The sequence below is a fragment of the Protomyctophum bolini genome, assembly GCF_963924005.1.
Source record: "Protomyctophum bolini genome assembly, chromosome: 6".
Classification (NCBI taxonomy): Eukaryota; Metazoa; Chordata; class Actinopteri; order Myctophiformes; family Myctophidae; genus Protomyctophum; species Protomyctophum bolini.
This window is the reverse complement of record NC_137867.1, coordinates 49228966-49256923: the sequence shown is the minus strand read 5'-3', so window position 1 is coordinate 49256923 and position 27958 is coordinate 49228966. Positions and strand designations below refer to the sequence as shown.

Below are 27958 nucleotides of genomic sequence, written 5' to 3'. Positions count from 1 at the left end.
GTTCTTAGCTTACACATGTTTCATGATAACTATATACTTTTTAATTTTGTATTGCCATGCTTTCTGTTCTTGCTTATTGTAAATCGCTCTGGATTAAGAGCATCTGCTAAATGCCTAAATTGTAAATTGTAAATAAATAACAGCTAAGAGAAATACCTTGAATTGCTGTTTGAATTGTATAATGTTTATTTAATCGTATCAAACGAAGGAGAATAATAGGCTATATATACAGTCAAAATGAAATAAGACCAAATAAGCCGGTCTGCTGTAACTTATTCTGTTAGCTGTAACTTTGTTTCAACAGGATAATATTACTGTATTTTAATATTATGTCAGTGTTCAGAAATGTAATATATTGTCACACTGCCATTAATATCTCTTCTCTTGATGTGAATGTGTTACATGCATTGAGAGAGAGAGAGAGAGAGGAGAGAGAGAGAGAGAGAGAGAGAGAGGAGAGAGAGAGAGAGAGAGAGGAGAGAGAGAGAGAGAGAGGGAGAGGGAGAGAGAGAGAGAGAGAGAGAGAGTGAGAGAGAGAGAGAGAGAGGAGAGAGAGAGAGAGGTGAGAGAGAGGAGAGAGAGAGGAGAGAGAGAGAGAGAGAGAGAGAGAGAGAGAGAGAAGAGAGAGAGAGAGAGAGAGAGAGAGAGAGATCACAGTCTGGTGAACCTTGCATGGCTGAAAATGAATGCCTGGCCCCTCATCAAACCCTGTACACTCAAAACACTGCATTCCCCCGCTGCCCACCCTTAGATCTCCATATATGGAGCTGACCCTTTTCTGGCATTCCATAATGTTCATTTGACCTCATCAAACCCTGTATACAAGGCTCCATACATGGCCAGTACAGAATTCATATCAGGTCTTACTGGTTATTGTCTCCAACTGCAGTTTTGCACTCCGTCCGTCCATACATGTGTGTGTGGTTTTCTGATTAGCATTGGTTAGCATTGCTTAACCCCCGCCTCCTGTCTTGATTAGCATTGGTTAGCATTGCTTAACCCCGTCTCCTGTCTTGATTAGCATTGGTTAGCATTGCTTAACCCCGTCTCCTGTCTTTATATAAATACTTTTTGAAATTTCATATTGAGATGTGTGGGATCAAAAGATGTATATAGGGCCCCTCAAAAAAAGATAAGAAAGATCTATGCATTTTTCTGAATATATATATATATTAAAAAAAAATGAAATAAAAATCTCTCTCTGCGTCTCTAAGACTTTCTTTCACTTTCTGCGTGGCTTGTGCACAATTGCCAGTAGGCCAATGAAATCACTGCTCCACGCTTTTGTCGTTTTTGTCGTTTTATTATTCCTCTTTCAATATTTGAATTGCATTTTATTATGGGAGTCAATGGCGTTCCGCTCAGTCCCAAACCATTTTATTATGGGAGTCAATGGCGTTCCGCTCAGTCCCAAACCATTTTATTTATGGGAGTCAATGGCGTTCCGCTCAGTCCCAAACCATTTTATTATGGGAGTCAATGGCGTTCCGCTCAGTCCCAAACCATTTTATTATGGGAGTCAATGGCGTTCCGCTCAGTCCCAAACCATTTTATTATGGGAGTCAATGGCGTTCCGCTCAGTCCCAAACCATTTTATTATGGGAGTCAATGGCGTTCCGCTCAATCCCAAACCATTTTATTATGGGAGTCAATGGCGTTCCGCTCAGTCCCATTTCATTATGGGAGTCAATGGCGTTCCGCTCAGTCCCATTTTATTATGGGAGTCAATGGCGTTCCGCTCAGTCCCAAACCATTTTATTATGGGAGTCAATGGCGTTCCGCTCAGTCCCATTTCATTATGGGAGTCAATGGCGTTCCGCTCAGTCCCATTTTATTATGGGAGTCAATGGCGTTCCGCTCAGTCCCATTTCATTATGGGAGTCAATGTCTTGTATAAAGGCTCTATATAAATGCACCATTCAGACAAACCTCTCCTTAAACCCATTCCAAGCCATCCACGAGATATCTTGTGGAAATCAATTATTACCGTCTTGGCCAACCATGAGAAACACATTCATTTTATTAATAAGCATTAATCCAGCTTTACAAATATTATTTTTTTACCTTTATTTCCCAATGGGCTGCACCCCACCTAACTCCCATGGTAGAAACAGACGCCACCTAACTCCCATGGTAGAAACAGACGCCACCTAACTCCCATGGTAGAAACAGACCCACCTAACTCCCATGGTAGAAACAGACGCCACCTAACTCCCATGGTAGAAAACAGACGCCACCTAACTCCCATGGTAGAAACAGACGCCACCTAACTCCCATGGTAGAAACAGACGCCACCTAACTCCCATGGTATAGAAACAGCCTAAATCCCCGATCGTCGTGTACGTGCCCATGCATGCGGAATTATTAGTTGTTTTTTTATGGTCAGAATGGGATAAAGTATACCATGATGTTTAAAGCCTAAAAAAACCATACATTCGAGAACACGCTAAGAAGAAACATCGTCCAGACACCGTGGTTCGTATGTGTTGGAGTTCTTGATCTTGGATATTGTGTCTTGAGTGTGGTTGGTGTTCATTCATTCGTACATTGGGGAGGTGAATCTTTACAACGGTTCATTCATTCGTACATTGGGAGGTGAATCTTTACAACGGTTCATTCATTCGTACATTGGGAGGTGAATCTTTACAACGGTTCATTCATTCGTACATTGGGAGGTGAAGCGGCGAACAGTCAACGCCAGCGTCCTCACTTCCCACATTCCACACACACACCGACACACCGCAAGCTCACACCGACCAACCCACTGGAGGCAATGTGGGGTTCAGTGGTTCTTGCCCAAGGGGGTTGTGGATCAGTAGTAGGTCTCCTTCTCCACCCATAGCCTCCAGGGATGGGGGGGTGTGGATCAGTAGTAGGTCTCCTTCTCCACCCATAGCCTCCAGGGATGGGGGGTGTGTGGATCAGTAGTAGGTCTCCTTCTCCACCCATTGCCTCCGGGGGGGGGGGATGTGGATCAGTAGTAGGTCTCCTTCTCCACCCATAGCCTCCAGGGGGGGGGGGGGGGTGTGAATCAGTAGTAGGTCTCCTTCTCCACCCAGCCTCCGGGGGTGGGGGGGGGGGGTGTGTGGATCAGTAGTAGGTCTCCTTCTCCACCCATAGCCTCCGGGGGGGGATGTGGATCAGTAGTAGGTCTCCTTCTCCACCCAGTCTCCGGAGGGGTGTGTGGATCAGTAGTAGGTCTCCTTCTCCACCCATAGCCTCCGGGGGGGGATGTGGATCAGTAGTAGGTCTCCTTCTCCACCCAGTCTCCGAGGGGTGTGTGGATCAGTAGTAGGTCTCCTTCTCCACCCATAGCCTCCGGGGGGGGGTGTGTGGATCAGTAGTAGGTCTCCTTCTCCACCCAGCCTCCGGGGTTGTGGCGTATGAGCAGCTTGCGCAGCTCGTCGTAGGCGAAGATGAGCAGGCTGTAGGGCAGCGCGCAGAACCACCAGGTGTACTTGAGCGGGTACATCCGGAGGGGCCACGCCCATGCCCGGCGTGTACGACAGGAAGGCGGCCAGCGCCGTCTCGCAGAGCAGCCCGAAGAGCAGCACGCGGTTCCGCATGCCCCTGCTGGAAGACAGAGTTGCGGCGCGTCTTGCAGATGATCAGGTCGGCCCACTGCACCACCACGATGCTCACGAAGAAGGCCGTTGTGCGTGGTGAACTCCAGGACCTTGCGCTGCTCGTACGTCCACTGCTGCCCGTAGCTGTCCTGCAGGTCGTTGACGCCGCGGTCGTCCCACAGGACGCGCAGGCCCGGCAGCAGCGCCGGCAGGAAGCCGTTCTCGGCGTGGATCACGCAGTACGAGAAGAAGCCCGCCAGCGCCTGGATCATCCCGATCTGCCCGTAGGCCATGCTGATCAGCCTCTCGTTCACCAGCTTGTCGGTCTTGGGGTTGCGCGGCGGCTGCTTCATGATGTCGCTCTCGGCCCGCTCGTACGCCAGCGAGATGGGCGGGCACCATGTCGGTGCCCAGGTCGATGCAGAGGATGGTGATGGTGCCCAGCGGCAGCGGCACGCTCAGCAGGATGAACAGCAGGAAGGGCGTGATCTCGGGGATGTTGCTGGTCAGCGTGTAGGCGATGCTCTTCTTCAGGTTGTCGAAGATCAGCCGGCCCTCCTCCACGCCCGTCACGATGCTGGCGAAGTTGTCGTCGAGCAGGATCATGTCGGCCGCCTGCTTGGAGACGTCGGAGCCCGAGATGCCCATGGCCACGCCGATGTCGGCCCTCTTCAGGGCGGGCGCGTCGTTCACGCCGTCGCCCGTCACCGCCACGATGGCGCCCTGCCGCTGGCAGCCCTCCACGATGAGGAGCTTCTGCTGCGGCGACGTGCGAGCGAACACGATCTCGCTGTGCTCGCGCAGCACCCGGTCCAGACGCTCCTCCGACATGTCCTTGAGCTCGGCGCCGGTCACCACGCAGGCCACGGCCAGCGCCGGGTCCACCTGGTCCACGGGCACGCCCAGGCGCGCCGCCACGTCCTCCACCGTCTCGCTCTTGGGCGAGATGATGCCCACGCCCCGGGCGATGGCCTTGGCCGTGATGGGGTGGTCGCCCGTCACCATGATCACCTTGATGCCGGCCGAGCGGCACTTGGCCACGGCGTCCGGGACGGCGGCGCGCGGCGGGTCGATCATGGACACCAGGCCCACGAAGACCAGGCCCTCCGTGGGGAAGTTGACGTCGTCGGCGTCGAAGGCGAAGCCGCGCGGGTAGCGGTCCTCGGGCAGCAGCAGGTGGCAGAAGCCCAGCACCCTCTCGCCGAGGCCGCCCAGCTCCAGGTACGCCCGCTGGAAGGCCTCCTTGGTGGCGCCGTCCATGGGCCGCTCCTCGCCGCGCAGCAGGACGCTGCCGCAGCGCTCCAGGATGCGCTCCGGCGCGCCCTTCATCACCAGCAGGTGGCGCCCGTCGGCGGGGTCCTCCGTCTCGTGCACCGACAGCTGGTACTTGTTGGTGGAGTTGAAGGGGATCTCGGCCAGCAGCGCGTTGCGCTCCCGCATGGCGCGCACCGAGCCGCACAGCGCCTCCACGCACTTCAGCAGCGCCGTCTCGGAGGCGTCGCCGGCCACGTCCCTCTTCTGGACGGGCAGCGCGTCCTGGCCCGCCTTGAACTCGGCGCGGTTGCACAGGGCGGCCACGCGCGCCAGCGAGAGCCACGTGGGCGAGCTCTTGTCGAAGGCGGCGCCCGACTGGTCCTCCGTGGTGTCGGCGTCGTGGACGCGGCCGTCGAACCACACGTGCGCCACGGTCATCTTGTTCTGGGTCAGCGTGCCCGTCTTGTCGGAGCAGATGGTGGAGGTGGAGCCCAGCGTCTCCACCGCCTCCAGGTTCTTCACCAGGCAGTTCTTCTTGGCCATGCGCTTGGCGGTCAGCGTCAGGCACACGGTGACCGTGGCCAGCAGGCCCTCGGGCACGTTGGCCACGATGATGCCGATGAGGAAGATGACCGCCTCCAGCCAGCTGTAGCCCAGCGCCTTGGCCACGGCGAAGAAGGTGACGCCCAGGAACACGGCCACGGCCGTGATGATGTGGATGAAGTGGGCGATCTCGCGGGCGATGGGCGTCTGGCCCGTCTCCAGGCCCGAGGTGAGCGTGGCGATGCGGCCCATGACGGTGCGGTCGCCCGTGGCCACCACCAGGCCGCGCGCCGAGCCCTCCACGCAGTTGGTGGAGAAGAAGGCCACGTTGCGCGTCTCCAGCGGGTTGTCGTGCGTGCAGTCGGGCGCGCGGCCCTGGGGCTCCGACTCGCCCGTCAGCGACGAGTTGTCCACCTTGCAGCCGTGCGCCGACACCACGCGGATGTCGGCGGGGATCCGGTCGCCGCCCTTCACCTCCACCAGGTCGCCGAGCACCACCTGCTCGGCGTTGATCTGCATCTTGCCGCCGTCGCGGATCACCAGCGCCTGCTGCGGCACCATGTTCCGGAAGGACTCCATGATCTTGGAGCTCTTGGCCTCCTGGAAGTAGGAGAAGCAGCCCGTGATGAAGACGACCGCCGAGAGCACCACGCCCAGGTAGAGGTTGTCGGGCATGGGCTCGTCCTCGCTGAGCGCCTGGACGGCGTACGCGGCGAAGCAGAGGGCGGCGCCGGTCCAGAGCAGCAGGGCGAAGCCGCCGAACAACTGGCGCAGGAACTTGATCCACTCGGGCGTGGTGGGCGGCGGCGTCAGGGCGTTGGGCCCGTCGCGGGCCAGGAACTCTGCCGCCTTGGCGACCGTCAGGCCCCGGGCGGCATCCGTCTCCAACCTGCCGCACACCTCCTCCACGGACATCCTGTGCTCCGTGATGGGGACCTCCTTCTTCAGCTCCTCCATGTCCTTCTTGACGCCCTTCCTCTTCTTGGTGATGGAGCGGTCGGCGTTGGCCTCCTCCGAGATGGTGACGCGGTAACTGTCTCCCATGTTGTCTGCCGTGGAAGCAAAGTCTTCTCCTCAGGGATGAAGAAGAGAGTCCCTTTGGAATTTCCTTTCTTCTATAGCACGGAGAGAAAAAGAGTTTTGATTTTGTCTCTCGAAGCTGGAAAGAAAGCTCAGATCACAATCCTCCCCCCCACAAAAACCCAGATGGGACGTTCTCTGAAACACTGACAGTTTGGGGTGAGAGACGTGTTGTTGTCTTCCGTCCGTCCGTCCGTCTGTCTTCCTTTATGCGTATGAAAGTCTCTCAGCGTCTCTTAAGTAAGCGCGTCTCCGAAGGGGTGAAGCTTTGAGGTCTGGAGGAACGCTGAGCGTAGCGCCCTGCTTTATGTGGCCAAACGGAGCTCTTGGTCTGACGTCAAACACAAACGCAAACCGTTGCCGGACGACGCCGATTCGTGCGAGCGTGTCCTGAACGGGCCTCAGTGTGTCAGAACCAGAACGGGCCTCAGTGTGTCAGAACCAGAACGGGCCTCAGTGTGTCAGAACCAGAACGGGGAACCTAGCAGATCATGTCTGTGTGTCTGTGTGTGTCCGTGTGTCCCCCTTTGTGCCCATATATGGAGCTGAGTGATTTGTTTGTGATTTATGCAACACACTCCATATTTGGACGTATAGCTGCTTTGGCGACTCCTTATATGGTTATGGCTAAGTTAAAAACTTAACTTAAAAATAACTTAACTTAAAAAAATAATAACTTAAAAATAAATCTTAAAAAAAACCAAATATGTATGAGCTGCGATCGCTTCCCGCGTTTGCGCGTCTTACTGGTATCTATGGAATCGCTCGCGTTACTGAAAGACTTCTATAATTTTCGAGCGGCTCTAGAACCCCTTTTGAAATGTCTCTGAGGAAAAATGCACGGGGAATCATTTCCTGGGCCCTGCGTCGTCATGAACGGGGGGCGGGACTGGGCACAAACTTGATTTGGACCAAACCCAGTTTCCTCACAAACACTTTATTGATCTATCGGTCTGTGGTGTTGAAATGAAACAGATGGCTGTTATTCATTGATTACATGTTACATTACATTATGAATAATGGAAATATGAATTATCCTCTTGAACCCCAGCATGGGGGGAATATTTCCCAAAATAGCAGATCTACAAGCTCATTGTCTATTTGGTGTACTCAGAAAAAAAAGACCCCCCCCCCCCCCCCCCCCTAACGGGTGGTAGCTCCAGGCACCACAAAGGGTTAATCAGGTGCTGCACATACACATAACTATTACTAGTTAATGCATAACTCTAGAAAACTATTTCACAAATCCAATTGCGTGTCCACCCACATGGAATGTCGAACCATTCTCCATAAGAGGTAACACAGTCTGATCCTCCAACGTCATCAGGCTGACCACGCCCCCAGTACCTGTAGAAGTAGACACATTAATACATTACAATACCTTCACAACAAGGATTTGATCTGAATGTTTAGGTTTTTATTTTTAATCATTCACTTCAAATTATATTACATTATAATATAATGTAATATCATTTGAAGTCATGATTAAAACCCTAAACATTCAGATCAAATATATATAATGATTATATATTTACGTACAAATTAACTGGACAATGAAATAGACAACGCATACAGATTAAACTGTTAAACTGTTATTATAGCCTTTGATTCCATTTAGAAATAAATATGAAGTGGAAATAATGTGAAATGTATAGTTTGCTGAAAATAAATGTAGTTAACATGTTTTTCTTTAACCCATTCTGGGCGGGAACCCCTTTTGGGGTTCTGTAGGCCTACAGTATGTACAGTATTAAATAATGTGATGCTGCTATATGCATATTTGTTTTTCAGAAAACTTAGGTCAGTATTTAGAATGGGCCTCAGCAGAATAATGAAGGTAAAGTCTTACGTTGGTGTGGTCAGTGGTGTTCCATCCACCCACTTCCACACTCCTTCTGTCTCTCTGTCGGTCAATCCAAGCCACACAGTCTTGATGTACCCGCCACCGAGTCTGGATCGGCCAAAGAGTCTGACAACAAAGTCCTGGACAGACAATCAGCTGGTTACTGAAGTACAACCTGTACAATACTAGATGTGTGTCTCAACTAGATGGAGTAGGTTACACTGGCAGTGCCGGTTCTAGGCCTTTTGAGGCCCTAGGCAACATATTATACAGAGCCCCCCCCCCTCCTGCTTGTAAATTTGCCATGAAAATGCTTCAATCTGGTGCACTTTGAGATCAAAATTAAGAAGCTCGGTGGGGGCCACATGTGGCCAGTAGCCCATGTAAGGGATACATGAAAAAAAAAAATCTTCTCCCTGTGACGAGGCCCCCTCAGTGGTTGAGGCCCTAGGCGACCGCCTAGTTCGCCTATGCCTAGAACCGGCCCTGAGTGGTCCTACCCCCCCCCCCCCCATGAGACTTACAGATCCCAAATGTTTATAAACAAATCCCAAATGTTTGTAAACAAATCCCAAATGTTTATAAACAAATCCCAAAATGTTTATAAACAAATCCCAAAATGTTTATAAACAAATCACAAATGTTTATAAACAAATCACAAATGTTTATAAACAAATACCAAAATGTTTATAAACAAATCCCAAATCCCATGAGACTTGGTCCTACCCCCCGACCATGAGACTTACTACAGGTCAACTGGAAGTGGTCCTACCCCCCCCATGAGACTTACAAATCCCAAATGTTTATAAACAAATCCCAAATGTTTGTAAACAAATCCCAAATGTTTATAAACAAATCCCAAAATGTTTATAAACAAATCACAAATGTTTATAAACAAATCACAAATGTTTATAAACAAATACCAAAATGTTTATAAACAAATCCCAAATCCCATGAGACTTGGTCCTACCCCCCCCCCCCCGAACATGAGACTTACTACAGGTAGTGGTCCTATTTACAGCATGCACTAATGCACGTGCACGCACGCACACACACACACACACACACACACACACACACACACACACACACACACACGCACACACACGCACGCACACACACACACACACACACACACACACACACACACACACACACACACACACACACAGGCCAGGGAGGAGTACAGTACAGTACAGTACCACTCACTGGTCTGAATATGGGATGAGCTGAACGACAAAGGAAGAGGAAAGCTGCCACTAGAGGGCACCACAACACCACAAAAAGACCGCAGGATGTGTTTATGATAAACTAATGAGTCATCAAACATAATAGAGCACACTCTAATTTAATACGAAGCATATTAGCAGTGACAGTAGTACAATAAATGTGATAAGGGAGACAACACGCATGACAATAAAACAAAAACCTAACCACATGATATCCATATCTCATGTATAGCTTTTCACATGAATCACAATTATCACATCTATAGAAGTGAGAGAACTTTAAAACCCATTCTGGGTGCATGGGAACCCCTTTTGGTGTTTTAAGTATTATGGTATACTTTAGCTATTGAAAAATAGCAGATCTACATATGAATGAATATATATATATGTTCTTTCAGAGCGAACGTTTTTTAACTCAAATCAAATATTTGCTTCTGGGGTTGCATGCTGAAAATAGCAAGCTCTGCAACGCGACATGTTGTGAGCAATTGTAGATTGTCTATTTTCAGCAAGTGTAAAAACGAACTAACTATAACTAACTAACTAACTAACTAACTAACTAACTAACTAACTAACTAACTAACTAACTAACTAACTAACTAACTAAAGTGTCATTACTAACAGGGGGGGGGGGGTGCTGAACCCATGTGCCAACCATTTTGTTTTCAGTAAAACTGACACAGAGTCCCTGGCCATAAAATCGGCCATGCCTGCTTTTGTAAGTCTTGTAGGGACTTACAAAACAGCTGTACCGGTAATAACTATAAGCCATTTTATGCATAACTCAATAGATGTCTATAATATGGAGTCCATGCATGCTGACCTCATCACATTTTGTCATATATGCGGCCGTTTTTAAGGAGTGTATTTTATACAAAACTAATGCTGGGAATGGATTCAGAATCAATGTCACATGCTATTAAAGCAGAAGGAAAGTTTGACATTATTTTTTGACATTTTTGCCTGCCATAGGATGTTAATGGTATACTATAGTATAGGAGGAGATCTTGAATGAACAAGAAGGTGGCCGCACACACCAATAGCCAGAGTACCAAAAATGTATTCGGACAGCAGGTTAGACAATGTTGTCTAACCTGCTGTCCGAATAAATTTTTGGTACTCTGGCTATTGGTGTGTGCGGCCACCTTCTTGTTCATTCAAGATCTCCTCCTGTATAGTTTTCTCCCGTGCGTCGGCACCGCCACAAGGACTTTGGTGTGCGTAGAGCCTCTTTTTACACAATACTATAGTATAGGGTCACAAAAAACCACTATAAAAAAATTGCCCAATAGTGACAGCCGGTCAGCAAGTGGATTCACGAATGTTTGAATATAGACAATATTTTAGGCCAATAAAAAAAAGACATACCAAATTTCCCACTTTAAACAAAAGAAGCCTGTCGGCTGCCCTTATTGTCTACTCCAGTGGTTCCCAAAGTGGGGTCCGGGGACCCCTAGGGGTCCTTGATGGAGTTCCAGGGGGTCCCCAGCTAAATTATATGGTTTGGAAGTTCCAAACAACTATAGGCCTATAATTGGAACCAAATGTTATGGGTCTGTAACTCGATCAGAGAGTGTAGCCTACAAATGTAGCCTACATGTGTACACTTTCAGAGTTACATTGACATTGATTTTACAATATAAATTGGGGATAGAAATGCCATCAAATGTGGGTCCGTAGACTATAGTGCATGTCAAACTGGTGGTGAAATTAAAATGAGTGAAAGTCACCGTTGAAGCCGTAAAACCTCTTCTCTCACGGGGGTCCCTGGCATATATTTTCAAATGGGGGGTCCGCGGGATAATTAATTAGTGTCAATTTGGGGGTCCTTGACATGAAAAGGTTTTGGAACCACTGCTTTAGGGTGCAGCAGGCAACCAAACAACCAACCAACCAACCAGCATTAACCTCGGAAGAAGAAGAAGAAGCTGTTTACTTTGTTTACATCCGGGTCAAGCTAGCATTAGCTACAGGCTAACCACCACCAACAACAACATTAGAGTTCGGCAGCTCAATGAGCTTTAAAACTGTCAACAATGGACGTAAACCAGACCAAACAAGAACACCTGCTGGCGCTGAAAGGTATGTTGGTGTTTTATTTACGTTGACTTTACGTTTGACGTTTATTTAAATTGAGAGAGAGAGAGATGAGAGAGATGAGAGAGAAGTTGATGACAGCAGAGTATAATTATTAGTGTAAAACATAACGTCTGCTGCCTGCCTGCTCCACACCCACAACACCAGAGGGAGTGCAACAAACCATGTGCAAACCCAGATTCGGCACAAACAAAAGGGACTACATTATTTTCGCTCCTATGCTACCAAAATGGGTAACGCCCTACCAACAGTCATTAAGACATGCGAATCCCTTGACTCCTTCAAAACCGCTCTCAAAGGGAACCCACGGACGGACGGCTCCCCTTCCCCCCCTCACTGCATACGTTTCTTTTCCCTTTTTACCTCCTTTTATGATGAATTCCCGTTCTGTTCTTTGGCTATATAGAAGTGTCTCTAGTTACACGTCTCTAAATGTTTTGATGAATTGAACATGGTGGACCCTCTTGTGAACAAGTGTGACGCTGTATTGGGTTGTCCTGCACTCACAGTCAACAGTCTTTGTATTGAGTTTGTGCTTGAAATGTTACTGTAATTCTGCAAACTAAATATTTCAATCAATCGATGGTCAACATTCTGGTCATGATAAACTATAGCTCAGTGGTTCACAAACATCTTTCATGTTTTCATTGACACTAATTAGCCTCGCGGACCCCCACACTGCCACTAATTAGCCCCACTTGGGGGGCTGTTGAAGAGATATTCCAGGGACCCTCATAAGAAGACTTTTACCGCTCTATAGCAGTCACTCTGAACCCGTTTTAGTTTTATGGACCGCCAGTTTGACATTGCTGTTTTGATTGATTGAAGTTAGTATGTATTAACGGTTTGCAGAATTACAGTACATTTCAATCATGACTCAATAATAATACAAAGACTGTCAACTGTGAGTGGACGACCCAATAAAGCATTACACTACATGTTTACAAGAGGGTCGGTCCACCTTGTTCAATTCATCAAAACATTTCTATAAAGCCAAAGAACAGAACAGGAATTCATCCAAAAAAAAAAGGGAAAATAAACATAAACTGTGAGGGGGGGGGGGAAAGGGGGGGGGGATTCAGATTAATTCAGATTATGCATTAGTCTACGGACCCCCATTTAATGGCATTTCTATCGCTGGGACCCCCACTTTTTTATTGTAAAATCAATGTTAATTCAACTCTGAAAGTGTACAAATGGAACCATTTGGTGTTGAAGTGTATATTTGTACGTCTCTAAATGTTTTGATGAACTGAACAAGGCAAACCTATTGTTAAATGCCTGCCGTTTGCTTGGATTGAATACGTATATTGTACTGTATGATTTGATTTGGGTAAATAAAAGCGTTTAGCGTTGATTATCGTGTATTAATCTAATTACAGTAAACTAATACGTCTTATTACACTAAAAAGGATAAAGAGGAAGGGAAAATATACCTTTTTTATAGACCAGTTATAGTACAACAATGTTTCAACACAAACACTTTATTTTAGAACACTCCCATCCAAATCATATTACGGCGTGCATTGTTCAATCAATTATTCCATCAAAGCAAACGGCGTGAACAAGATTAGTCTGCCTCTTCTACAAAAATTAAACGTACAAGTTACTCTTGTATCATACCATAGCCTACTGCTTGTACCACGGAGTCACCTCGCATCAGACGTCCCCTCGGACAGAGCTCGGAGGACACGGCCAGGCGCCTGACGTCCCCTCGGACAGAGCTCGGAGGACACAGCCAGGCGCCTGACGTCCCCTCGGACAGAGCTCGGAGGACACGGCCAGGCGCCTGCTCGCTCGGGACACAAACGGAATTCACGCCGTGCATAAACGAGTGTAATGCTTTTATTCTATTGCAGAGGTTTTTCAACTGGTGGTCCGTCCGTGGACCACTGGTGGTCCGTGAAGGTATTGCACGTGGTCCCGGGCCATGCATTTAGTATGGGCTTTTATCGACCGCTATAGTTGGGAAATGAACTAGTTCATTAACCCATTCTGAACGGGAACCCATTTTAGTGTTAGCACTATGCTATGCTTTAGCTATTGAAAAATAGCAGATCTACAAGCTCATAGCGCGCCACCGAGTGGCGCGCTACGAGCTTGTAGGTCTGCTATTTTTGAAAAATAGAGGGAACGACTGACATTTTTAGAATCTGATCTCAGGTCAGAATGGGGTTGATCAGACCCAGTGTGTGTCCTAGTGGAAACCTCGTATGAATCTGATCTCAGGTCAGAATGGGTTAAGTGACCTGGTGATGCGTGACGACATGTCTCAATGTCAGTTACTGCAGGGGAACTTCCACAGAAAAGGAGTTTGAATTTCAAGGGAAAGTGAACCGGATTGACTGGTTGACGTGCGATTGCATGATTATATGATTATATCCTAATAGACTTAGGATATAATCATATAATCATGCAATCGCACGTGTCTGCCATCTATGAGTTTAATATGGAAGGTCAAGAGAACAGAGTAAGGGCGACCATGGGAAAGGAATAGCTCCGGACGACTAGCATTATGCCAGTTCAATTATACTGACTGTTAAGGGCTTGATTTAATTCACCTCAAATTAACAAATTTGATATTAATTTTTTTATCCCCTCACCCAACTCAACAGTGGTCCCCAAGTTGACTCTTAGTCAGGTTGGCGGTCCCCAGGTTGACTCTTAGTCAGGTTGGCGGTCCCCAGGTTGACTCTTAGTCAGGTTGGCGGTCCCCAGGTTGACTCTTAGTCAGGTTGGCGGTCCCCAGGTTGATTCTTAGTCAGGTTGGTGGTCCAGAGGTTGATTCGGGTGGTGGTGCCCTGGTTCATAATCAGTTGAAAACCCCTGCTTTATTGGGTCGTCCACTCAGTTTTGACAGTCTTTGTATTGAGTTGTGCTTGAAAATGTACTGTGATCCTGCAAACCGTTAATAAATATTTAAATCAATCAATCAATCAAGTACACTCTCAGAGGTAGGTCACATTTCCACCCAATACTTCGGTAGACTCGATGCGAATGGGCGGAGAAATTGGGATTCTTGCATTGTTTTAATGTGCTGCGGTTTGCCTTCACACTGTCATCCGCAGCAATTGGATGTGATCTTGATTATTTCGATTCGAAGTCTGTTTTTTGGATCTAAATGTCGGTTTTCGTTACATTAATATTGGTTAATATTATATATATATATCTTAACCCATTTTGGGTGGGAACCTCTTTTGGTGTTGGCATCATGTTATGCTTTTAGCTATTGAAAAATAGCAGATCTACAAGCTCGTAGCGCGCCACCGAGTGGCGCGCTACGAGCTTGTAGGTCTGCTGTTTTTGAAAAATGGAAGAACGACTGACATATAGAAACATAGCTTTTTCAGAAAACTGTCAGGATGTAAGAAGACATTTTTAGAATCGGGTCAAAATGGTTTAATAATATCTCTCTCTGTGTGTGTGTGTGTGTGTGTGTGTGTGTGTGTGTGTGTGCGTGTGTGCGCGTGTTTGTGTTTGTGTGTGTGTGTGCGCGTGTGCGTGCGTGTGTGCGCGTGTTTGTGTGTGTGTGCGTGTGTGTGTGTGTGTGTGTGCGTGTGCGTGTGCGTGCGCGTGTTTGTGTGTGTGTGTGTGTGCGTGCGTGTGCGTGCTTTCCAGTGATGCGGTTGACCAAACCCACTCTGTTCACCAACATGCCAGTTACATGTGAAGACCGAGACCTGCCAGGTAAGAATGGACATGATTAGGCCAGCCTGCTGTTGATTTAGTCGACTAAAATGTATTTTGGCGGTGCTGGCGCAACGACTGCTTTTACACTTGCTGAAGATAGCAGATCTACAACAACAAAGCTCACAACACGTCGCAGCGCGTCGTGAGAGCTTGTAGATCGGCTGTTTTCAGCACGCAACCAAGAGTAAAATGACGTATCTGCATCTCTTCATGTCCACTATAGTCCCAAATTTTAGTCTAGTTTTTTTTTTTGGCGAAATTGTCAGTCTGTATTAGAATGTGAGAATTCCCCGTGATATCGGGGAGGAAAAGTACAGTTGTTAATAATAATAATAATAACTAGAACTGCACTCTGCCGAGTGCATACTTGCTTGTTGCACACTAGTAGGCCATAAATGACCAACTAGTGCGCAAGCAGAGCGCGCAAGTACTTTCGACCGCTGTAAACTGTGGAATCTCAGTATCTCTGTGAAGGATACACTTTTGATGCGCATGCAAATAAAACAGCAAATTTGTGCCTGGTTTGCTGGGACCAGATTACATACATGACCATATTTCTTATGTCATCATTGAGAGCTAGTCATACACATACACACCATGTACTCTGGTCCCAGCAAACCAGGCACAATTTGCTATTTTATTTTACAGATTATTTATATATATTATATGTATGACTATAGCTCTCAATGATGACGTAAGAAATATGGTCATGTATGTAATCTGGTCCCAGCAAACCAGGCACAAATTTGCTGTTTTATTTGCATACGCATCAAAAGTGGCGGGTTGGCTGGGACGGTGCATACGGACCGGGCGAAATTATTACTTGCGCGCTCTGCTTGCGCAAGTAATAGAACTTTATTTTATATAGCACCTTTCATGACATGAAATGCAGCTCAAAGTGCTTTACAGAGAAATGGAGAAAGAAATAAAGAAAATAAAAGCAAGGCATAAAACATAAAAAAAAAAAATACCAGTAATGCAACACAGTGAGGACATGAATGACCAAAAATGTAAAAGATAAATTAACCCATTCCGGGCGGGAACCCCTTTTCGTGATGGCATCATGTTATGCTTTAGCTATTGAAAAACAGCAGATCTACAAGCTCATAGCGCGCCACCGAGTGGCGCGCTACGAGCTTGTAGGTCTGCTATTTTTGAAAAGTCGAAGAACGACTGACATAATAGAAACATAGCTTTTTCAGAAAACTGTCAGGATGTAGAAGAACATTTTTAGAATCTGATCTCAGGTCAGAATGGGTTCAAAGCATGAGTGTAGAAGTGTATAAAACTGTGACTTGTCAGGAAATGGAAAGGGGAGCCCGTGTATCGGCACCGTTCACGACTCCTCGCCTATTTTTTGGGCTGCTTTTGTGCACCGTTGCACGAAGAAGTAGGCCGTTGGTTTACCCATTTAGGCCTGACGTCGAAATTAAAAAAGAAAATCTTCTAAATCCTGACAGTTTTCTGAAATACCTTTTTTTTCCTCCTGTATCAGTGGTGCTCAATATTTCATGTCAAGGACCATAAAACATTATATGTAATTGGCCACTCACTGACCCCCATCTGAAAATATGTTGTTCCAGGAACACACCCCCCCCCCCCCCCCCCCCACAGAAGCAAATATTTGAGTTAAAAACATTCGATCTGAAAGAATATATATTCAAAGATTTGCGCCACATTTTCCAGATTTTTCAAAAACAGCAGTCCTATAATAGCAGTCATAGCGCGGCACCGAGTGCCGCGCTATGAGCTTGTAGATCTGCTTTTCTTTCAGTAGCTAAAGTATAAAACAATGCTTAAAGGAGTATTCCATACTGAAAGGCTTTCTTACCTGTCTTTGTAGTCGTTATGTCCCCCACCAAAGAGGTCCAGGTGTTATTTTGTGCAAAAGCTCCTTATTGGCTATTTCCCCCTACCATAAGCCCTCAATGAATTGAATGGGAATTGAATGGGAATTGAATGGGGCTGTGGGGTGTTGTGCTAATTCGCTTATTTCCATCGCTCAAAATTATATCTTTTTTGTATATATCCTCTCTTCATAATGTAAATAATATCCCAAGCGGCACAGTTTACTACTTATTTAGATGGTGTAGCGCCTAAATCCCTGTATTAGGTGCTGCTGACTGTTGAGGATGAAGTGCATATTAAATTATATTTATTTACCTTACAAAATCCTATACTTTGAATGCAAATAACATAAGTAACAAACAGTCAAACGTGGTGAATGCAACAGTCCCTGTGTCTGCACAGTCAGAAAACAGTTTGCCTCCCATCAGCAACACCTGCAATTCATTTCGGGACAGGGTTAAATACCCTCCCTGTAACTATGGCAACCTGAACTTGACCCCACTCCTCAGTGGACATCATTGGCCACAATTAGGAGACTCAAATGGCGCTTACAGATGGAAATAAGCGCCCCATAGCCCCGTTCAATTCCCAATCCCATTCAATGCAATCCATTGAGGGCTTATGGTAGGGGAAATGGCCAGTAAGGAGTTTTTGCACAAAATAAACACCTGGACCTCTTTGGTGGGGGACGTAAGCACTACAAAGAAAGGTAAGAAAGCCTTCCAGGATCCCCTCGGAAGCAAAGATTTGAGTTAAAAAACGTTGGGGTGCATACTAAGCACTTTGCGCTACATTTATGTATGAAAGGTGCTATACAAATAAAGTTTATTATTATTACTTAGTTTAGACTAGTCATTGGTTAGACATGGGTTAAGGTTATAGGTTTAGGTGTGCTGCCCCGTGGGAGGTTAGGTTTAGGGTGAGGGTTTGAGATAGGTTGTAGTTGTAGGACTAATGACTGGTCTAACCAAATGACTAGTCTAAACCAAAAACTGTCTAAACTATTCACTCTGAAAGAATATTATTGCGAACGCAGTGAGCACTTACTATGAGACCTAGCAGATCATGTCTGTCTGTCTGTCTGTCTGTCTGTCTGTCTGTCTGTCTGTCTGTCTGTCTGTCTGTCTGTCTGTCTGTCTGTCTGTCTGTGTGTCTGTCTGTCTGTCTGTCCCGCTTTTCTGCCCATATATGGAGCTGAGTGATTTGTGTCACCATGACTCAGCCATAACCATATAAGGAGTCCCCAAAGCAGCTATACGTCCAAAACCCAAATATGTACGAGCTGCGTTCGCTTCCCGCGTTTGCGCGTCTTACTGGTATTCAAAGATATACAAGTTCTTAGCGAGGCCGCGCTAAATAACTTGTAGATCTGCTATTTTTCAACAGCTAAAGCACAACATAATGCTTAAAACACCAAAAGGGGTTCCCGCACAAAATGGGTTTTAATGTATATGCATACATTTTAAGATATTTCGTTCACATCCATGTTTTAAACAAACAATAAATAGTAACAGAAAAATATACTTACAGAGAAACAATTGAATTCAGAGAAGCATTTGATTTATGAATTGAACCCATTTTGACCTGAGATCAGATTCTAAAAATGTCTGTTTGAAAATGACAGTTTTCTGAAAAAGCTATGTTTCTATGAGTCAGTCGTTCTTCGATTTTTCTATACTTTAGAGTAAAACATTTTCATGTTTTAATTTCGACGTCGGGCCTAAATGAGTCTGACCGGGAACCCATTTTGGTGTTCAGCATCATGTTATGCTTTAGCTATTGAAAAATAGCAGATCTACAAGCTCGTAGCGCGCCACCGAGTGGCGCGCTATGAGCTTGTAGATCTGCTATTTTTGAAAAATCGAAGAACGACTGACATTTTTAGAATCTGATCTCAGGTCAGAATGGGTTAATCAGACCCAGTGTGTGTCCAGTGGAAACCTCTTATGAATCTGATCTCAGGTCAGAATGGGTTAATCAGACCAGTGTGTGTCCAGTGGAAACCTCGTATGAATCTGATCTCAGGTCAGAATGGGTTAATCAGACCAGTGTGTGTGTGTCCAGTGGAAACCTCGTATGAATCTGATCTCAGGTCAGAATGGGTTAATAAATAAACAAAAAAAAACGTGATCAGCTTCATCGGGTCGTCCAGTCCAGACCAGAGCTGCACCAGATGCAGGTATTTCTCATTATTATATCATGTGCGTTATGTTTTGCTGAGCGGAAAGGAGGCCCACAGATCAGCTCCATTAGATTAGCCGTCGTCATGTGACCTCTTTGATTGTGTTAGATGATCCAGCTCCCAAATTTAGATTGCAGGGAACCTATGGTGTTCGTTTTAACTCCTTCGATTTGACGCTCGCCGTTTTCATAATACGGAGCATAATACGGTTGTCTACGAACATGTACAGTACGTAGTACATGTACAGTACGTAGTACATGTACAGTACGTAGTTGGCACCTTTTAGTACCTTAGCGATCACCAGTAAGACGCACAAACGCGGGAAGCGAACGCAGCTCGTACATATTTGGGTTTTTTTTTAAGATTTATTTTTAAGTTATTATTTTTTTAAGTTATATTTTTAAGTTAAGTTTTTAACTTAGCCATAACCATATAAGGAGTCCCCAAAGCAGCTATACGTCCAAATATGGAGTGTGTTGCATCAATCACAAACAAATCACTCAGCTCCATATATGGGCACAAAGGGGGGGACACACGGACAGACATGATCTGCTAGGTCTCATAGTAAGTGCTCACTGCGTTCGCAATAATCGTAGAAGGTATTGGCATTCACTTCTAGTCCGTTTTTTGAGTGGTGCAAGCACTCCCTTACGGAGCTTTGTGTGTGGGTGGCAGGGTGGGTCTGAGCACGAAAACAGCATGGTTGTTTTTCACCACCTGTGAAACTTCACACGGGTGTGATTTTTACTAGTCGACTAGCTCTTTAACTACCTACGATGTGTTCTGTGTGTTCACAGGGGATGCGTTTGATCTACGATGTGTTCTGTGTGTTCACAGGGGATGTGTTTGATCTACGATGTGTTCTGTGTGTTCACAGGGGATGTGTTTGATCTACGATGTGTTCTGTGTGTTCACAGGGGATGTGTTTGATCTACGATGTGTTCTGTGTGTTCACAGGGGATGCGTTTGATCTACGATGTGTTCTGTGTGTTCACAGGGGATGTGTTTGATCTACGATGTGTTCTGTGTGTTCACAGGGGATGTGTTTGATCTACGATGTGTTCTGTGTGTTCACAGGGGATGTGTTTGATCTACGATGTGTTCTGTGTGTTCACAGGGGATGTGTTTGATCTACGATGTGTTCTGTGTGTTCACAGGGGATGCGTTTGATCTACGATGTGTTCTGTGTGTTCACAGGGGATGTGTTTGATCTACGATGTGTTCTGTGTGTTCACAGGGGATGCGTTTGATCGACTAATGAAGGAGGACCCGTCCACCATTAAAGGAGCCGAATCGCTAATGCTGGGAGAGATGCTAACTTTACCTCAGAACTTTGGGTAATAGTATTAGTCTGTGTGGAGTTTGCATGTTCTCCCCGTGTCCCCTAGGGTAGGTACCCTCACATGTTCTCCCCGTGTCCCCAAGGGTAGGTACCCTCACATGTTCTCCCCGTGTCCCCTAGGGTAGGTACCCTCACATGTTCTCCTCGTGTCCCCTAGGGTAGGTACCCTCACATGTTCTCCCCGTGTCCCCTAGGGTAGGTACCCTCACATGTTCTCCCTGTGTCCCCTAGGGTAGGTACCCTCACATGTTCTCCCCGTGTCCCCTAGGGTAGGTACCCTCACAAAAAACATGCAGTAATCCTGGTCACTAAACTGCCTCCCCCTGGCCAGCCGGGGCGCCTGATGGAGGGGAAAGGAACTGGTTGGAATAACGTGTTCCTTCCACGCGCTATATGTCCAACCAGGGAAACTCCCCCCTGTCAGGTGTTAAAGGAGCAACTTGGACACTCAGGCATGAAGGAAGCATGAGTTCAAGTCCGTTTCTCTCCCCTTGTCCCCCATATATGGGGACTAGGTTGGTGGAGGGTGTGTAGAGCCCAGGATCACATTAGATGATTGACACAGGGGTTACAAAATCGTGGGATAAAAAAAATATATAGTTAAAAAAAGAACTTTGGTTAATAATATAAAACGAATGCAGGCAGAGATGCTAACTTGACGTATCTTCCTGTTCAAAAGAGTTAACATTAAGCTTAACCGCTGGCATACAGTTTATATTATTATGTAAATTAATCCGATTAGTTTCAGTATAGATGGTATGCGCGTGACATCATCATCAAACCAGGAAGTTATGCAGGAACGCCCACTGAGTGGCAAAAAACTACTCTCTGGCCTCGACAGCCCATATACATCCACACAGAAAAGTCCTATCTGATTGCATTAAACAACGTTAAACAATGTTATAAACTCACTTTGCCTGTTGCTTTGCCACTCGATGTGCCATTCACTTTAACCCCTCGAGTTGAGGGGAGTCCCTCAGGGCTCTGTACTAGTGTTTCGTCTGTTTTCTGTTATGGTGTGGGGAAAGCGTTAGCTGAAAATAGCCACTCGACAAGCTAACAAGGCGATGCAATACGGCGGGTTGTGAGCTTGTTGATCTGCCGTTTTGCAAACGCAAATTAAACTAAGCAATTTATTTGATTATAAAAGGGATTGATTATACAAATGCATCGTTACATCGGCCAATCGACGCGCGGATCAGCCACTGAACACATTTTGTTTGTCAAACTATTATGACATCACAATAATCTCAAATAATGTGTGTTTTCAACAGGAATATCTTTCTGGGCGAGACGTTCTCCAGTTACATCAGCGTTCACAACGACAGCATCCAGATTGTGAAGGACATTCTGGTGAAGGTACATTATTCTCCTTGACGTTACGTTGGCTCTCCCACCGACTATAATAATAATAATAATAAAACTTTATTTGTATAGCACCTTTCATGACATGAAATGCAGCTCAAAGTGCTTTACAGAAAAATGGAGAATAAAAGAAAAGCAAGGCAACAACATTAAGAACAAGCAGTAATGCAATACAGTGAGGACATGAATAACAAAAATAAAAAAATAAAAGATCAATTAAAAGCAATGTTGTAGAAGTGGGTCTTGAGCTGAGCTTTAAAAATGTCTACAGAGGCTGCCTGTCGAAGGTACAGTGGGAGCTTGTTCCATGCCGACGGCCCATAGAAGCAAAAAGCTGCTTCCCCGTATTTTTTAGTTGCCAATTTTTTTGGCAAAGCGAGCAGGCCAGCAGTGGAAGACCTTAGGGGGCGGTTTGGGACATATTTAAGCAGGCAGTCATGTAGGTAGGAAGGTGCGAGACCATTGAGAGCTTTATAGACAAGTAAAATAATTTTAAAATCAATCCTAAAAACAACCGGAAGCCAGTGCAGTGATGCCAAAACTGGAGTAATATGTTCTCTCATCTTAGTTCTAGTTAAAACTCTGGCTGCTGGCCTCACCCCCCGAACCCACCTCACCCCTGCCCACTTTGACAGGCTGGGATGGCTTAGGGTCGACGACAGAGTACAGCATCTTGCAATGGGTCTGGTCCACAAGATTAGATACACCACCAAGATACCCATGTACCTGTCTAAATACTTCCTTAATGTAAACGAAGTCCACACCCACAACACCAGAGGGAGTGCAACAAACCATGTACAACCCAGATTCGGCACAAACAAGGGACTAAATTCTTTTCGCTCCTATGCGACCAAAATGTGGAACGCCCTACCAACAGTCATTAAGACATGTGAATCCCTTGGCTCCTTCAAAACTGCTCTCAAAGGGCACCTACGGATGGCTGCAATTCGAAACTGGCCTCTGTAAAAGCTGAATTTGTATCTGGATTGTACTATGTTTTTGTATGGACGTGGTGTTGGGTGCCTGCACATATGCACACATGGCATCAACGCATGGTGTTGTGTGCAGGCGCCCTACACTCTGTCTTTGTACTATGGATTGTACTATGTTTTTGTATGGACGTGGTGTTGGGTGCCTGCACATATGCACACATGGCATCAACGCATGGTGTTGTGTGCAGGCGCCCTACACTCTGTCTTTGTACTATGGATTGTACTATGTTTTTGTATGGACGTGGTGTTGGGTGCCTGCACATATGCACACATGGCATCAACGCATGGTGTTGTGTGCAGGCGCCCTACACTCTGTCTTTCGTTTTCTTTTCTTTTATCCCCCTGTTCCCCTCACTGTATATATACTTTTTTTCCCTTTTCGCTTCCTATATGATGAATTCCTGTTCTGTTCTTTAACTACATAGAAGTGTCTATTTGTTTGTCTCTAAATGTTTTGATGAATTGAACAATGTGGACCCTGTTGTAAACAAGTGTAAGGCTTAATTGGGTCGTCCACTCACAGTTAACAGTCTTTGTATTGAGTTTGTGCTTGAAATGTACTGTAATTCTGCAAACTGTTAATAAAGATTTCAATCAATCAATCAAAATGCTGCATTTTGGACAAGTTGTAATCTGTCTGACTATGGCATGGAATGCACTTCCCATCACAGTCAGAACTGCAGCCTCACTCCCAATCTCCCACCGTAGTCTGAAAACCCACCTCTTCAGACTCCACCATGGCACCGTAGCACTTGCCCTAGCCTGCGTGTGTGTGTGTGTGTGCGCGTGTGCGTCCGTGCGTGTTCATGTGTGTGTGTGTGTGTGCGTGCGCTGCAGGCCGACCTCCAGACCAGCTCCCAGAGACTCAACCTCTCGGCCTCCAACTCCACCGTCACAGAGCTGAAGCCTGAGAGCTGCATCGATGACGTCATCCACCACGAAGTCAAGGAGATCGGAACGCACATGTGAGTCTTTATGATGTCATAACGATGTCTTTATGATGTCATAACGATGTCGTCATGTGAGTCTTCATGATGTCATATACGACAACAAAATATTCATTCGTTTTTGGGTCCGAGAGGCTAAATGTCATCAAACGGTGGTTCCGTGGCTCAAATGGGTCTGAGAGGCTAAATGTAATTTTCTGCAAGACATTACTCTATAAGCCATATCTCCAAAACTGGTGGGTCAATACACGGGGGGGAAAAAAATAAAAACCCAATGGCAGTCTCTCAGTGAAATTTGGTCACAAATGGTGGTCCGTGGCTGCAAATGCCGAATTAATGATGGACCTTGATATGAAAAGGGTTGAAAACTATAAAGCGAACATATTGTCGTTGTGCTAAACGCCTTTCTCTTTCTCCACTCGTCAGCCTGGTGTGTGCAGTCAGTTACACCACTCAGTACGGGGAGAAACTCTATTTCAGAAAGTTCTTCAAATTCCAGGTGAGTTGTTAACTGTATTATTGTTGTTGTCACTGCTTGAACAACTTCTCCTGTCAGATTGACTGCTTGAACAACTTCTCCTGTCAGATTGACTGCTTGAACAACTTCTCCTGTCAGATTGACTGCTTGAACAACTTCTCCTGTCAGATTGACTGCTTGAACAACTTCTCCTGTCAGATTGACTGCTTGAACAACTTCTCCTGTCAGATTGACTGCTTGAACAACTTCTCCTGTCAGATTGACTGCTTGAACAACTTCTCCTGTCAGATTGACTGCTTGAACAACTTCTCCTGTCAGATTGACTGCTTGAACAACTTCTCCTGTCAGATTGACTGCTTGAACAACTTCTCCTGTCAGATTGACTGCTTGAACGACTTCTCCTGTCAGATTGACTGCTTGAACGACTTCTCCTGTCAGATTGACTGCTTGAAGGACGTTCTCCTGTCAGATTGACAGTTCTCCTGTCAGATTGACTGCTTGAACGACTTCTCCTGTGAGATTGACTTTTTAAAAAATGAAAAATTAACCTTTATTTAACCAGTAAAAAGCTCACTAGGGGAATCACAGCAGCCAGTTTGGGTTAAGACAAAAAGCAATATCCACCACCTAGATTACCCCATGGCTACCACAACTCCTGATTACGTAGTATACGTCATCTGCAGTGGAAACCCCATGTTATGTCCAAACTGTCCAAAATAGCGAAAGTAGCAGATCTACAAGTTTAAAGATCAGAGAGAGAGAGAGAGAGAGAGGGAGAGAGAGAGAGAGGGAGAGGAGAGAGAGAGAGAGAGAGAGAGAGAGAGAGAGAGAGAGAGAGAGAGAGAGGTTTAGAGGAGTACGGAGGCTTTCAGACTAGAGCAGCATGTGTTGATGATGGCAGTCTGAGAAATGTCACAAGTCTACAATAGAGCGAAAAACCAATTAGCATACAAGCTATGGGCTTTGTGCGCCCGGCCAGAGACACACACACACACACACACACACACACACACACACACTGGCTGCACTCAGTGTGGAGAACTTAACCTCATAGACAGATAAAACGGTGGAACTCCTTCTACACTACTTTCATTTTTCTCGTCTTTTTTTTTCTTCGTTGTTGGACAAGATCTCCTGACGCTAATAAGAGGACATTACACTAGACACTGTAACATTTTGTAGCTTTATTTATTTATTTATTTATTTGTATTTATTTTTTTCTTGCCTTTTCTTTTGAATGGAGGAAAGTGGTGAGAAAGCAACAACCCCTTTAGCCTTTAGCTTACAATCTATCCTCAACCAGGTCCTGAAGCCGCTGGACGTGAAAACCAAGTTCTACAACGCAGAGGTAAGCTTTCAACACGCCGTTATAATGTGTTGTTGTTGTGTTTCTACGTTAAGGGGGCTGTGTGTTGTTGTGTTTCTACGTTGTGTGTTGTTGTGTTTCTACGTTAAGGGGGCTGTGTGTTGTTGTGTTTCTACGTTAAGGGGGCTGTGTGTTGTTGTGTTTCTACGTTAAGGGGGCTGTGTGTTGTTGTGTTTCTACGTTAAGGGGGCTGTGTGTTGTTGTGTTTCTACGTTAAGGGGGCTGTGTGTTGTTGTGTTTCTACGTTAAGGGGGCTGTGTTGTTGTTTATGAAGTCTAGACTGGCAACACTGATGGAAGAACTTAGGTAATAATATTATCAATTCCACAACTACGCTGTAAAGCAGTGGTTCTCAAACTTCTTTTTTTTTTAGCTCAAGAGAAATTAGACATTTTTCCCCCGGGGAGCCAAAATAGCCGATCTACAAGCTCACAACGTGCCGCTTTCCGCGGCACGTTGAGAGCTTGTAGATCGGCTATTTTCAATATACTTCTTCAACGTCTGATTTGTTTTCTAATTTATAGAATTTCTTACATAATGATACATACATTTTTGAGTGGTGCAACCACGCCCAAGGAACAGCAATGTCCGCGTCCGTGCGCCTATGTGACTATGAGCACGAGTATGACTATTAGTACCAGTAGGTGGCGCCAGAAACTGAGAGAGAGATAGTGCTGCACTGTTGCCTGCTAATATGAGAGAGAGAGAGAGAGAGAGAGAGGAGTTTCATCACTCAGTTCACACGGATGTGATTTTTTTTCATTGGTTCTTTTCTTACTTCGAAAGATCATTGAATTTCCTTTTTTTATTCGTATAAATAGTTTTCTTTTCTTGTTTTGCTCCACTCATCGGGCCCCACTTTGACAACCACTGCATTACATTAATAACATGCCTCGTGTTGTCAGTCACGTTTACATTCTGCGCTTCGGGAACGTTTTCCAAATGCTAGTAATATAGAGAGTAGTATGGAAAAACCACGTATGTCCATCTCCATCGTCAAAGTCGCCCACCCCCGGCCCCTCCCACCCCACCGAATCACCCAGAGAATAAGACTGGCCCCTCCCACCCCACCTAATCACCCAGAGAATAAGACTGGCCCCTCCCACCCCACCTAATCACCCAGAGAATAAGACTGGCCCCTCTCACCCCACCTAATCATTCAGAGAATAAGACTGGCCCCTCCCACCCCACCTAATCACCCAGAGAATAAGACTGGCCCCTCCCACCCCACCTAATCACCCAGAGAATAAGACTGGCCCCTCCCACCCCACCTAATCACCCAGAGAATAAGACTGGCCCCTCTCACCCCACCTAATCATTCAGAGAATAAGACTGGCCCCTCCCACCTAATCACCCAGAGAATAAGACTGGCCCCTCTCACCCCACCTAATCATTCAGAGAATAAGACTGGCCCCTCCCACCTAATCACCCAGAGAATAAGACTGGCCCCTCCCACCCACCGAATCACCCAGAGAATATGACTGGCCCCTCCCACCCCACCGAATCACCCAGAGAACAAGGCGGTTAATGCATCTTGGTACTCATATAGTGGACATAGATCATAAATCAAAAAAAAATCTAAAATCAGAAACAAACTGTTACATAATATACTGCATGCACATGCAGTAAAATGCTTTAACGACATGAGATCGATACACAATTACAAACTGTGAAGAAAGAAATAAATCAATCCCCACAGTTGGACATACAGGGTTTTTCCAAGGCAAAGACATTTAGCTTTTTTTTTTACCCCCCACATTCCTTTAATTGTCTTTCATTTGCATAGCATTTTGTACTGTGTGTAATGCAGATTATTCATTCACGGTCATTCATTTGTCATTGGCATGTAACTTCATTCATGTTTTATGATGTCTTGTATTTTATTTTCTCCATTAGAGTGACCTCAGTTCAGTGGTAAATGTTTTTTTTTTGTTTGTTGGTATGTTTAGTTTTTTCTGTTCTCATCGCTGAACATTAATTAGCTTCAAATTAACCTCCAACGCAAGCTGCATTTCTTTCCATGTCTTTTCTCTGGGGCCGCTAAGAAGGAGCAAAAGAATAGCGTGGACGAATGCGTGGAAAGTCATTTTTTTATACGTTTAGGATTATATAAGGTCTTCGCCCTAATATGGTCAT

At 45.9% G+C, this 27958-nt stretch overlaps 1 protein-coding gene and 1 pseudogene across 2 annotated transcripts in view; one reads left to right on the top strand and one right to left on the bottom strand.

Annotated features, from left to right (window-relative positions):
* Positions 1-3337: 3337 nt before the first annotated feature.
* Positions 3338-6407, bottom strand: LOC308317079 (sodium/potassium-transporting ATPase subunit alpha-3-like; annotated as a pseudogene). Its single transcript has one exon. The product of its transcript is annotated as a sodium/potassium-transporting ATPase subunit alpha-3-like (transcript).
* Positions 6408-11484: 5077 nt separating this feature from the next.
* trappc13 (trafficking protein particle complex subunit 13) overlaps positions 11485-27958 on the top strand; it is a 28200-nt gene continuing 11726 nt past the window's right edge. The window contains exons 1-8 of the mRNA XM_080766397.1: positions 11485-11597; positions 15231-15299; positions 20570-20669; positions 21949-22033; positions 23869-23996; positions 24405-24477; positions 25760-25804; positions 27719-27736. Coding sequence (XP_080622523.1) covers positions 11552-11597; positions 15231-15299; positions 20570-20669; positions 21949-22033; positions 23869-23996; positions 24405-24477; positions 25760-25804; positions 27719-27736 — 564 coding nt within the window. The 5' untranslated portion in view covers positions 11485-11551. The remainder of the gene's footprint in view (positions 11598-15230; positions 15300-20569; positions 20670-21948; positions 22034-23868; positions 23997-24404; positions 24478-25759; positions 25805-27718; positions 27737-27958) is intronic.